The sequence below is a fragment of the Lissotriton helveticus genome, chromosome 7 (genome assembly GCF_964261635.1).
Source record: "Lissotriton helveticus chromosome 7, aLisHel1.1, whole genome shotgun sequence".
Lineage (NCBI taxonomy): Eukaryota > Metazoa > Chordata > Amphibia > Caudata > Salamandridae > Lissotriton > Lissotriton helveticus.
Window position 1 is genome coordinate 1860301635 of NC_136068.1, and position 14561 is coordinate 1860316195.

At 41.6% G+C, this 14561-nt stretch overlaps 1 protein-coding gene across 1 annotated transcript in view; it reads left to right on the plus strand.

Moving 5' to 3' along the window:
- Nucleotides 1-14561, plus strand: part of LOC144769766 (putative DBH-like monooxygenase protein 2) — a 611053-nt gene that overhangs the window by 198935 nt on the left and 397557 nt on the right. The window contains exons 6-7 of the mRNA XM_078653944.1: nucleotides 7059-7161; nucleotides 8878-9044. Of these exons, the coding sequence (XP_078510070.1) occupies nucleotides 7059-7161; nucleotides 8878-9044 (270 nt within the window). The remainder of the gene's footprint in view (nucleotides 1-7058; nucleotides 7162-8877; nucleotides 9045-14561) is intronic.

The following is a 14561-nucleotide window of genomic DNA, read 5'->3' on the forward strand; positions in this document are numbered from 1 at the left end:
TCACTGCCCCTGCTCCCTCATTCCTGCCCAAGCCTCTGGGATTTGTTAAAATGGCATCCATCACCAGGGGTCGTATGCCACATGGTCTCTGAAAAGCCCCCTTCCCCCTTCCCCCTTGTTGCCTTCTCTCCAGAGCAGCTTGGTGCCTGGCACCAGGTGACAGCTGATGATGGATAACCTGTAGCTCCACCCACCTTCTCCCCCTCTTAGAGAAGAGACCTTCACCCTTTGAATGCCTGCCGTGAAGGGCTAGATCTCTGATGCTACAGCTTGGGGAGGAAGGTCATTAGCCCAGCCTGGCAGGGTCACACCCAGCCAGGCTCTGGTTATGATCTGAGTCAGAGGAATATGACATTTATGGATGACCCATAGGCAGTACAGGTATGGCTTGAGACTCAGCAGAATACTTCTGCACACATAAGTTACAGTGTACTTTGGCACGTGTCTGGAATTTGTAGGCCCCAGGGAAGTGAAACTACCCCATGTGATCCCCATCTTCATAGAAGAATTATGGAGTGTTCCTTCAGTGAAAACAGTAAAGCACACTAATATTCCCTTCCATGTGCCTTCCCAAGGTATAAAGCCTATTCCATGTCCCCACCCAGCTCTGCATAATTCCTGTCACACCATTCTATCTGTACCTGCCCCTGGGGTGCGCACGCCAGGAATCTCCCCCACGCAGCCCCTACACATGTGCACATTCATGTAAACATATCTGAATGTAACGAGCCCGGTGCCCCTTACTCCGGTTGCAGTGCAGCAGCCTACTCTCACCAGTTGGAGTACTTGAATATGAGAGCCGTAAATGGCCGCTTTAAGGACGATAATCCACCACTGGCTACGTATCATTCAGCCAGAGCATTGTCCCATCTAGACTACATCTTTACAACCCTAACACTATTTAATCACATGCCCCCTTTCGAGATTGGCAATAATGGCCTTAGCGATCATATGCCACAAGAACTAAGCCTTAAGGCAAGCTCAAGCCAGACATTGCTCGTCAGTAAAACAATTGTGCAAACCGAAACCAACAATCTTAAAAGAATAAGGTGTAATTCCGCTAATTTAGAGGAAATAACAAATGATTGCCTAAGATCTGTACAAACAAGGGGGAGAACCGGCAGCGCAGCCTTTGGAATGCTGGGACAATTTCGTCAAGTCACTTGAAGAAATATTTTTCTCTAGGCCTGGTTTGAAACAGAGAAATGCTTCATATATTCCTAGTAAAGTGGCAAAAGTCCAGTATCTACAAAATTTAAGAAATTCCTAAATCACACACTAAAGCAACTCCGCAAATTTCCAATTTGTTACTGCAAAGTTCCCTCCGCGAAGGAAAAAAATCATTAAAAAAGAGGAGATGGGAAACTGGAAGAGCAAAGAGCAACGAAACATGGGTAAAAATTCTCCATGACGCAAAACAGAAAAACAGAGCCAGATTTTGGCAAACAGTTAATAAACTACAGAGGCCCAACCATCTTGGCGTCAACTCTAACATCACAGAAGCGGTTTGAAATGAATATCTATATAATCACTTCAATGACTCAAATCTAAAATAAGACACTACTCTCATTTACCAAGGCAACACTAGTTTTATCAGACCTAAAAAAGAAGCAACTAGTCATCATTGTTCCAGCAATGAGAATACTAGCAACTCCTGGCTGATGCAGCTGGAGAAAGACCTTTCAGACCAAAACTGCCTACCCATCGCAGCAGAAGAGCATAACAACCCTGCTGCACTGGCCATAAAAAAGCAAATAGCTAAAGGTAGATGGGCGGGAGCTCCCGGGCCCAACGGCATTCCATCAATGCTGTTCAAACAAGACCCTGACTTCTGGAGCAACGTACTGGTACCAGTTTTCAGACATGATTTAAGAACACCTACACTTCCAGAATCATGGAGAGGCTCAATTATAAGCTCAATATATAAGCAAGGTGAGAGGTCTATTCCAAACAATTACCAGCCGATAGCCCTTATAGACACTGAGGCTAAATATTACGCAGGGATTATCTTGAAAGAAATAGACAACTGGGCCTCAGAGAATAAAATTATCCCTGCAACATAAAGAGGATTCTGTCAAGGCCAAGGAACAACAACTAACACCTTGGACTTGACCATGCTCATGGACACTGTGAAAGAGGGCAAATATGGACTGCTCAAAGCTCTGGCACAAGCTGGCCAGCTGGGGGATACCAACTTCACTTTTAGATCAACTTAGGCACTTGTATACCAACACGTGGATTAAAATAAAACTAGGTGGCAGAACGCTCCTCTCAAGCAGAATTCACACAACTAAGGGTCTAAAACAAGGGTGCGTCCTAGCCCCACTGCTGTTTAACCTCTTCCTAGCAGACTTACCAGGGGAATTGGACAGCTGTTCATCTCATGCCCCGAAGTTAGGAGGTAGGACACTGAGAAACTTGTTATACGTTGATGATCTAGTCCTGATCAGTCGGACCCCGATTGGTCTTCGGCATCTTCTGGATGTGACTAGCAATTTTTCTAAAGTTAACACCTTAAAAATAAACCTCAATAAAACTAAAGTTATGGCAGTAAACTACCATAAGAAGACAAGTCCAAGCTGGTACCTTGACGGGAAACTCTTACATCAAGTAACAAGCTACAAGTATCTGGGGATACTTTTAGATCAAAACAATTCCTTCAAGCCTCAGTTGGAATCCTTGCGAAGGAAGGGTGCTATGACCTATTTGTCTCTTAAACCCCTGAAGAAAAAGTTGTCGGACCTGTCACTAGATCCTTTCTTAAAAGTCCTGCGAGTCAAATTACAGTCCACCATCACTTATGCTAGTGAGCCAATGAGAGGAAGAGATGCAGCAATCTTAAACGGCATAATAACAACCTCTTACCAAGCAATATTTCAGCTCCCTAATTCCCCGGCCCAAATACGGTTGGAAAGTGGCAGAGAGAATGGGAGCCTATGCAAAATGCTGGCATAAAACCAGAGCTGCCGAAAATGGTACCCTAAATAACCATCTTTGGGTAGAACTAACACGAACAGGGAAATCACCAGCGAACAAATACCTTTTGGATTCTATCAAAGCTCTAGGTCTGACAGACCTTTGGAAAATCTCAATGGCTCACTGTGTGTTAAAAAAACTAGTCACAAAGTCAACAAGACTTAAATCTATTGTAGAGGATGAAGAAGCACTGTCAAAACGGGCCCATGGATGGGTTGTGCTCAACAATTATGAAGCTGGTAAACCTCAACCTTACCTAAACGCAGGAATAAAGATAACAACTAAAGACCATTTTGAGAGCTTGGTCTCTTGCCGCACGTACTCAGTAGATTTTTATGGAATGGCTTATAGCCTGGAGGGGGAAGGGCCCGAAAAGGCGTTTGCCTAATGGAAGGTAGGGTTCCTCAGGGTGTAGGGGGATCTAGGGGTCACGGGGGTTAGGTAGGGAGGGGGCGGGGGAGCACTGGGTGGGGCACAGGGTGGGAGAAAAATAAGGTCTAAAATACTCCTCATCTCACTGGTTAATTAAAAAAGATTCCTCATTTTACTGGCTAATTAGGGAATCCCATCAAACCCCGATAATAGGTGCCCAAGCCGTGGAAAGGTAAAATGAAAGGGGGTCGGAATATTCAATTTATTTCCTGGAACCTAAATGGCCTGAGATGTCCAAGGAGACAAAGATTGATTTTTAAATATCTAGAGTTGTCACCAGCGCAGGTTTGTCTGTTGCAGGAAACCCACTTAAATCAAACAGAGACAAAGATAATTTTCCCCAAAATTCCCTGGATACAATGTTTTTGTCATTCTCAGCAAACAATAAATAGCCGTGGGGATGAGATATTCGTAAAATAAGGGATTACCTGTAGGATTAAATCGGTCCAGACAGATCAAACAGGCAGATGGATCATCGCTCATTTGGATTTCGAGGGGGAGGAAATGAGTTGTTCATCCTTCTATGGCCCTAATACTGATAATCCCTCTTTCCTGGCTAACTTTCAAGACAATCTGATAACGGCCAATCCTCCTCTGATAATAGGAGGGGATTTTAATGTTTGGCTTGATCCGGTAAAGGGTAGATCCAATCTAAGCCACGCTAAAGAGTCCGCGTTCCCATAGGGTTATGAAAAACGTACTATTTAACATAAATTTGGTAGATCTATGGAGAGCTAAGAAGGGGAGTGCACAAGGTTTTACTTTCCTTTGTAAGAAGTATCACCACTCCTCTAGAATAGATTATATTCTGATTAATAGAGAGATATTAGATAATGTCCTTAGTATATCTGTACTGCCAAGCCACCTTTATGATCATGCCCCCCTTCTGTTTCTATATTCTATGAACAAAATCTGTTCACAATCAAGGTGGACTTTGAATAGAACAATGTTATCTGACTCTGGAATTATTCAGTCAATTAGAGAATCTTCTCTCGAGTTTTTCTCTATCAATCTAGGTACCACCTCCATAGAACATGTGTGTGATTACTGCAAAGCTAATCTGAGAGGATAATTACACAGCCAAATAAGCTGTAAGAACAGAATTAAGGTCTTGGAACTACAGACCTTGGAGAGCAGATTATCTGCTCTTGAAGAGGAAAGGAGCCATATTAATCAGGAGAATATAGAAAAATTGAAACATATAGAGAAGAGATTGCAGGAGGTTAGGCAGGATCTTAGGGCCCTCCTGGATTTGAAATGTAAGGTCCAGTCGCAAGCCCGAAATATGGAAAACTTTGAATATGGGGAAAGAGCATGGGCCTTATTAGCTTGGAAGGCGAGGATAGATCGGACAAAAAACAATATAAACAAACGTATTATTGATAACGGCGGATTTAAGTCTAGTAAGCCCGCAGACATGCAGAAATGCCTCCTTTTCTTGAACCTGTATAGGTAGAATATAGAACCCTCTCAGGATTCGATATTTTCGTGGTTAAGGGATAAGTACCTGTCTGTTCTTACAGAATCTGCCAGAGATCTTTTAGGGCATGCCTTAGGCTTATGTGTTTCATTGCTTCCATTAGATATCACATGCTCCTGATCTTTAGGTTCCCCATGTGCGCTCCATGTCCTGTGTGAGAAGTGTTTGTTTTAATGGTAACTGTGGGAGTTAGTAGCTTAAATGGTTTCCCCATGGCAACATAGAGTGTGTTCCACCAAATTATCTCCTGTTGAAACCTTTCTGTGACAACCACTAAATCCTCGCACCTCCCTTTGGTCTGTGAAAATTTGTTGTTGAGCCATTCTTGTAATGGATACAGGTGGAACTTGGCCTGTTGTATGAGCGGTATGCATGATGACGTCATACCCATCAGCTTCATTACTGTCTTCACTGTCAGGGACTGACCCTTGCAGCCTTACGGTGTAGACAAGTTCTTGTAGGGCCAGATGTAGGTAGAACTTATTTACCGATTCTTAATTACCGAATTTTACCGATTCGGTAATTAAGATTCGGTAAAGAAGAAGGGGGGACATGTAGGAACATCCAGATGTTCCATTTACCGAATCGGTAAAAATCTGTATTTACCGATTCGGTAATGCCCATTCATTCCTATGGGCTTTGAAGCCCATCGGAATGAATGGGCATTACCGGTCGGTATTTACCGAATCGGTAAATACCGAATTAAACAAGGGTGCAGGGGGTGTCACTTTGACACCCTCTGGCACCCCCAATACAGGCTTGGGTGCCATGTGGCAGGCATACCTGCCCTAAGGGCAGGTCTGCCTGTCATATGGCATAGGTGTGCATGCACACATGTGCATGCACACCGGAATCGGTATTTTACCATCAAATATATGGCTTTAAGGCTTGTGGGACTCAGAAGAGTCCCACCTACATCTCTATTTTACCGAATCTGTAAAAATACCGGTCGTTAATTTACCGACCGGTATTTTTACCGAATCTGTAAAAATACCGGTCGGTAAATTTACCGACCGGTATTTTTACAGATTCGGTAAAATAGAGATGTAGGTGGGACTCTTCTGAGTCCCACAAGCCTTACAGAAATGGCCTGTTTCCTTCCCCCTACATGTCAAAAGCCAAATACCGGTCGGTAACGGCCGAAATCGGCCGTTACCGACCGGTATTTGGCTACCTACATCTGGCCCGTAGTGCCTTGACTCTCTTGGGCACTGGGTAGGCTCTTATTGTCCTTAAGTTCAGTATAGCTACTGGGAACAAATTTGCCTGTTCAGGCTGAAGCAAAAAGTTTGCCTGGTTTATTTGGGTCTCCAATTTGTGGAGTTTCTGGGTGAATGTTTGTATATCCTGTTGATACGTGTTGTGAGTTTGCCTTCATTAGCCAGTCTTCCAAGTATGGTTAGATGTGCATGCCTTATCTTAGGTGTGTGGTTACTGCAGTTAGATATTTCATTAATACCCTTGGTGTAGATTTTATGCGGAAGGGTGGCACCTTGAAATGGTAGTGCACCTTCTCTATGACGGATCTGAGGTACTTTCTGTGTCTTTGATTCTTTGAGAAATATAGAGGGTGTCCTATAGATCCATTGCGACCATGAAGTCTCCTTTCTTCAGGAGTTGGATGAACTCATACAATGTTGCCATCTTTAAGTGTTGCGTCCTTACAGGCTTGTTTAAAACTCGAGGTTCAGGACTGTCCTTAATGTGAGCTCCTATTTTGATACTAAGGAACAGGAGAAATAACTCCCCTTTTTATGACTTGTTTCTTGATGAGTTATTTGACCTCCTGGTGCAGTTATAGTCTTTCTCTTATGTTAGACACCTTGATGTTCAACTCATGCTGTAAACCACTCTCCAGAATACATCCTCCTTTGACTAAACTATTGCTTTAATGCAGTCTCCTTTTCCAAAACTTGACTATGCACTGTAAAGACCTCTAACCTCTGCTGCACATATTGCTGTGTAGCTAGATTTGCATTACATTATTCAAATTGCCACATGTTGGTGTCAATTTATTTTAATTTGGAAGTGCTTTGTGTGTCACGTTTAATGTTTTCCTGTTTTACAAATGATATATCATTGCCAAAACAAATCTTTTAAACATCAGTGATGTGTTCAGCTTATTTATTGTCTTTTTTTTGTTATAATGATTTATTTTCCTCTTTGGCAGGCATTCACATTCCCCAGCAATGCCGGCATCCCATTGGGTAAAGGTTTTGCTCCAACCTACGTCAAACTAGAAATGCACTATAACAACGTAAAGTTGCATAGCGGTAGGTGCTCGGGTGTGGGATACCTCGCTTTCCTTCAGTGTCTGTTCTACTTTAGCAAGAACCAGATCACTTGAAATCACAGATGTTGCTTCTTTTATAGGCTTCTTAATTCCAGGATATAACGTTCAAGACTCTATGACTGTGATAGAAGACTTATACAGGGTAAACTATGCTATTTATTTAGCACCAAAGTGAAAAGTAAAAATGTTAGGAAAAATCTGCAAAAAACAAATGCATAAACAACCAAATACACAACACATAAAATACCTTTTATCAACTGGCAGCAGTATGTCAAAACAATACTAGTTTGAAGAAAAGTTTACTTCTGATATTTGAAGGTCTCTTTTAAATCCATTAATGCTGCAGTGGTAGACCAGGGATAGGTTTTAGTGTGCTACTTATGTGGGTGGCATACTGGGTGCTGCAGGCCAACTGGTAGCATTTAATTTACAGGCCCCGGGTTTAAGGTATATTACTCTACAAGCGACTTACAAGTAAATTAAATATGCTAATGGGCATGAGACAATTCTACCAGGTTTTAAGGAAGGAGCACAAGCACTTTAGCACTGGCTAGCAGTGGTAAATTGCATAGAGTCATAAGGCCAACAAAACCAAATTCAACATTAACCCCTCCCATGCTCATGACGGAGCCGCTCCGGCATTGAGTATCGGCTGAGCTGTGCTCATGACGGAGCGGTTCCATCATGGCCCGCTCGGCGCGCCTGCGCGGTGCGAATTCCACGCCTGCGTTGGACGTTCCATTGAGCGGGCGGGGCCATGACGGAACCGCTCCGTCATGAGCACAGCTCAACCGCGGCTCGTGACGGAGCGGCTCCGTCACGAGCATGCGAGCGCCGCTCGGCCCCCCCACACCCCTAGCGCTGCGGCGGAATTGCCGCCGCAGCGAAGGGGTTAAAGTGAAGCATAAAAGCAAATGGTGTGTGGATGACCCTGCAGAAAAGGTGAGATACATCATTCCTCTACTGACAAGCCCTGATTAGGTAGCTGGAAGTACATTTTTGAATGCACAGCCCACGTGTCCCCTTAAACTGTGTAATATGTATGCCAGTAGCGTGCTCCTGAATGATCTGAGTTGCTGACACCAGAAGCCAAAAGGGGCCGGGTGGACACACCTTTGTTTTCTTCAGGTGTTTTTTTAACATAGAATAGATAGCTAGATAGATAGATAGATAGATAGTAGATAGATAGACATATACTGAAAAACACAGGTTAAAAGGAAATTCTAGTTAGACTCAGATTTCACTTGAACAAAAGCAGGGAAATTCAGCAGTTATAGTTACCTTAGCTAACTACAACTTACCCGAAATCCACTGCTTATGACTTCACATATTACATCACTCATGAAATGGTCAGTGATATCACTGATGATACATTGAATACATCTTAAATTACATTTGAAAGGTTTGCTGCAAATCCACCTGTGAATTCCAAAAAATGCTTTTAACCTCATAAATATATTACATCACACATTCAATATAAATAAAACTGGAATGAAGTGTGCAATCTGAAATAACTCTATAGATATTTACCAGGCCAGAATGATGGTAATACAAAATAATTAAGGGTAACCCAACACTGTTCCAATCAAAATAGTGACATAACCTTCTAAGGGCATTTACCATGAACTCTGTGAGATATGCTATTGTATTAAAACTGTTTCATTCATGGAAGTATTCTGTGTCTCTTGTCTTCCAGGGCAAACAGACAGCTCTGGCATCCGGCTGTTCTACACCCCATTACTAAGAGAGCATGATGCTGGCGTACTGTCAACAGGGATTATACCACATTATTTTAGCTTTATCCCACCACAAGCAGAGTCATTCAAACGTTACTCACTCTGCAAAACTGGTCTTTTCAATCAGGTGAATAAATGTCATGTATTCATTTAGTCTGGAACGCTGAAGCCCCATTACTCTTTTGATTTGCTAAAGCAAGTGGAAACACTGTGCCAATTTGCTTTTTAAAACAATGTGAAGGAGGCACAATCCTGCACTCAGTGGATCATTTGGTTAGAGAAAAATGATATCTTTTAAGGGGGCGTTTGATAAGCTTCTCACTAAACTATATTTTTCATTTGTTTTGTAGTGTTTGATGTGTACCAGTTAATTGTGAGCAACCATAGAAAACGAATCCTAAAGGGGGCGTTTTCTAACTGGGGTGGTCACAAATTGATGACCAGTGATGACCAGCAATGACAAATAATAAGGGCGGGATAGTCATCACCAGTAAGAATGTAACTGTAGTTTCCATGGGGCCGATTCACAGAACTAACTTAAGACAAAATCCTAAACTTACTACTTTAGGTATTCACAGAAGTTAGGATTTTGTCTTAAGTTTGTCTTAAGACAAACTTAAGACAGACTAAAGACAAAACCCTAACTTAAGTCTGTCTTAAGACAAACTTAAGATAAAATCCTAACTTTTGTGAATACCAAAAGTAGTAAGTTTAGGATTTTCTCTTAAGTTAGTTCTGTGAATCAGGCCCCATGTTTCCATTGCTTATGTCAACATCTTCCAGCAGTTGTCTGCCTGCAGGTTTCCATTTTAGTGGTTGAGTGTCCAGGGATCTTGCTGGCCCACTCATTTAACTTTATGGTTGCCATACAGGAAGTGAAACTTTGACCTCGTAGTCTGTACCGACTTTGTGTCAGTGGGGGGCCAGTGGGATGGAATTTGATTTCAAGTCAGGTTAAACAATCATATTGCGAGTGGGGACATGCTCTCAAGCACCATTATGTATCATCAAGAGCCTTTAGGCAGTAGAAGTCCTCTTCTTTAAAGTCATTAAACATCCTTCAAAAACATCACTGATTTGTTGTAGTGATGATGGGTTAGCAGCTGATAGAGGCATTTATATAAAGAAGATTGGAATCAAACTGGAACAAGTTGATAATGATACTCTGACAACAACTGTTCCCAACATCAACTAAAACTTTAAAGATAAAGAAGGTCTTGACTGCATTCCACTATTATGTTGTAATATTTAAGTAGCAGTGATATATTTGAAAACATATCAATTGAATATGAAGATCCATGGAGAAGTGTGGCTCAATGGTGAGAGCGGCAGACCCTGATGCAGAGGTCTAGCCCGGGACCAGGGTTCAATTCCCCGCCTCGGCGGGTCTTTGGCTCAAAATTCCTCGGACCTGATAATTCTCGCCTCGGTGCCTGTTCCAATCATGGAGTCCCACTCTGCAACTCTGGGCAATAGCTTGCTTAATCTCCACAATGCTAAGAATGCCTGGCCTCCACCTTGGGGGTGCCCAGGAGTGGACACATCACAGGGCAAGCCAGGATGGGTTCCACAGCAGTATTCGTACAAGCGCCTTGAGACCCTTGCGGGAGAGTAGTACGCTATACAAGTATCAATTTACATTTATGGGTGAGATATGGTACAGCAAATCTCTATTCTTTGATGTTCAATTTATTTTACAACTCCCAATTCCCTATTTTAAATTTCTAGGTCCTTTTCTCTGCAGTAGGTAGTAGATGCAACTTGGCGCTGTTGGTCTAATAAGCAAACAATATGTAAGGGCTTCTTTCAACAAACCTAAGTCATAGCCCACTTCATCTCAGACTAAAATATTCTGTCATTTGCGACCTACAAATACTCATATACATGGGCAGATTTACAAGCACCTTGCAACACGTTTACGCTGCAGTTGCGTCACTTTTTAGTGTCAGCGGTGGCGTAAGCAATGTACCACGTTGCGGCCCATTTACAACGTGGCTCATGTGGGAGATGTGTCACCTTGTAAAGCCCAGCACCACATTATACCTGCGTCAGGTATAATGTATGCAGGGTGACCGTTCCCACGTGGGAACGTGTCACAGAAGTGATGCAGAGTAATCTACAAGATTTCACTGTGCTGCTTCTAGGATGCCATTGCGTTAAAACCCCACGCCTGCCTGGAGCAGGCATAAGGAGTGACGCAGTGTATTAGGAATAGGCCTCCCCATGCATTGCTGGAATTGCGTCGTACTTGCGACACGACTCCAGCAATGCGTGACTTTTGCGCCAACAGATGTGTAAAAATTTTACCCGCATCTGTCAATCCTTGCGCCATGGTGTGCCGCATTTTAAATTTGGTGCAACACAGTGGTGCAAGGGTTTCGCACGCAGGAGCAGAGAACCTAACTCATCCATATAGATGTGTCAGTTTCTTGTAAATAAGCCCCATAGTACTTAACTGGCAATTCGAATCATGATACATAGAAATATACATTTTTTCACAATAAAGTCCTTCAGTTCTCAAGCGGTTGCCTTGGTCAATTGCTTCTTCATTTGCATTTGAACCAATCCTCCTTGCATCTCCACAAACTAAGCCTGCTGCTTGTACGTTTGTACACTCATTTCACATGTTGGTTACCCGAGCTCTTTTTCTCAGCAGGTTACACTGGATCTTAGATTAAAATTGCCTAAGATGATACCTATACAGATTGTGTACTTTATTCAGGGTATCTTTCAAGGGTTAAACCAGTACAGGATGTCCTATGAGTATACGTGGTACATCTAAGGTGGACATGGTTCAGCCATGTACACTATTTGTGTGGCCCCATAATTTGTGCACATGAGTATGCTTACACCAACTATATATGAGGAAACTTCCCTCATAATTATATTGGTGCAGGCTGGGTCTGGTGGCTCAATGGACTAATGCTCCACTGTGGGGGACTCTGTTTTACCCCTTAGTCACAGGTTGAAATCCTGGCAGGCCGTCTCAGCCTTTCATCTTTCTGAGGTCAATACAATGAGAACCATTGGGTAACAATAAACATCAGTTATTCAGAGCCAAGATACCCTTCTGGATGAACGTGCACTTTACAAATACACGTTATGTTACCTGAAGTTAGATAGAGAGACATCGGGGCACATGCATCATTGTAGGATTTTGCATTTCCTAAATTGCGAAAATTAAGGAATCGCAATTTAGGAATTGCAAAATCTTATGCATCAAGAAATCCTAATTCTTTTTAGGATTTCTTATTTTTCGGAATTTGCGATTCCTTAATTGCGAATCGCAATTAAGGAATGGCATTAGAGTGATTCCTATGGGCCTAGAGGCCCATAGGAATCAATGCCGTTTTGCATTTCTTTTTTTAGGAAATCGCAATTTGTTGATGCATTGCAAGGGTGTAGAGGGGGGTCCAAAGGACCCCCCCCTGCACCCCTGAAATGTATTTTAAAGGGCATATTTCACACACACATGTCCTAAGGACATGTGTGTCTGTAACATGACACTTTCCAAAATGCATTTTTGTGCTTTTTTAAAGAATTTCGCAAATTAACACGAGGCTCAACCTCGTGTTAATTTGCACTTCCTATTTCAAAATTCGCATTTTAAAAAAAATTGCATTGCATTTAAGGAATCGCACAAATGCGATTCCTTAAATGCATTCGCATTTTTAGGAAATGCAAAAAAAAGCGAATTTTGAAAAATTGTTTCATGCATCCCAAAAAACGTATTTAGGAAGCGCAAACGGCCGAATTTACCGATTCGCACCGTTTGTACTTCCTAAATAGGTTGATGCATGTGCCCCATCGTTTATTATTCATAGCTCATATTTAGATACCAAACTTACATTCGTGCAGCACTCCAACTCGTAAATTGTGATGTAGGTGCTCAAATAATGTGTTTGTATTCCTATATTACAGTGAAAAGCACACACACACGCACTGACTTAGTGATGAGGTGAGATCATTATTGTTTATTGTGCAATTCCACCTGGCTGAGCATTGCAGCTAAAATGTATAACTTTGAACCACATTTTTGGAGAAAAAGAAACAACCTTCCAAATAACTGTTGAAATACTGAAAAAAATAAACTAAGGGAGATATTCACAAATACATGTATGAGCATGTGCAACAGTGATCCTTTAATCCTTCCTCACCTTCTCATAAATGTAATTCCCATCATTACAGATGATGAGTTGTGCGTACCCCTGTCCTGTCACTCATATATTCTACTTTTTAGGTGTAAAAGTGTAAGAGACAGGCAGGTTGGCAAGAAAAGGACATTGATAACACAGAAGGACACTTACAAAAGTGAAATCAGTTGAAAATCAGAAAAGCTACTTGCCCATTAACTCTAATAATAATACAGTCCCATATGGCTCATGTCAACTCCAGCTAACCATTGAGTCCAAAGGAATTGCACTTAAATCAGTGTAGGCAGGCAACACTACTTCCAGTGCAAAGCAAAGTGTATAGCTATGAAAATAAATAAGTACCTATAAAACACTCCACGTTGTATACCCACATATATAGCAAATTATATCACAAGCTTAAAAAAGCAAAAAAATGATATATTTGTTAAATTATACTCAAGTATCTTAACACATTACAGACATTTATATTGAATAAAATGTTAATAAATAGAAAGCAGTCACGTACAAATGTGTACAAATATAAATGTAAACATTGCAAACACCCTAATACATTTTTAGAATACAAACTTAATAGTTGAACGGCAAAGTCTTCGAAAATTACAAATATGTCAATTGGAAAATGAATTATAAAAGTTATGAGATCCTTCTGAAATCTTACACTACCCAACATACATTTATATTCATATCAGAACAAAATGCATTACCTGACCACACATATGCATGAATGCACCCCCACACATACACACATACACATCCACACACACGCAAACATGCACACACACACACACACACACAGTTACTCCATCTCACAGCACAAGAGATAGAGAGGAAAACCCCAGGCGGCCGCAATTATCTGCTTCAACTTGGCTATCAGAAATATGTTCTCAGGTGATGCCTGTTACTCTGGCCCACATACATCAAGCATTTTTGGAGTCGCAAACGGTGCGATTCCTTAAAATCGGCCGTTTGCGATTCCAAAAGTGCTGTTTGGGATGCATCATGCTATTTTAGGAATCGCAACTTTTTTGCAATTTCTAAAATTGCGATAGCATATAAGAAATCACAATTTTGCGATTTCTTAAATGCTATGCATCATTTCATAAAAATGTGCGATTTTTCAAATTGGAAGTGCAAATTACCACGAAATTCAAACTTGTGGTAATTTGCGAAATTGTTTAAAAATGCACAAAAATGCATTTTTTAAACTGTTAAGTTACAGACACACATGTCCCTAGGACATGTGTGTATGTAACTTATACTGAAAAGTACATTTCATGGGTGCAGGGGGGGTCATTTGGACCCCCCTCTCCACCCTTGAAATGCATTGATGAATTGCGATTTCAAATTGCGAATTCGCAATTCCCATTCATTCCTATGGGCATTTTGGCCCATAGGAATGAATGGGATTTGTGAATTCGCAATTGAAAATTTGCATTTTTTATGCAATTCGGTAAAAATAGCAATTTTTACCGAATTGCAAAAAAAAAAAG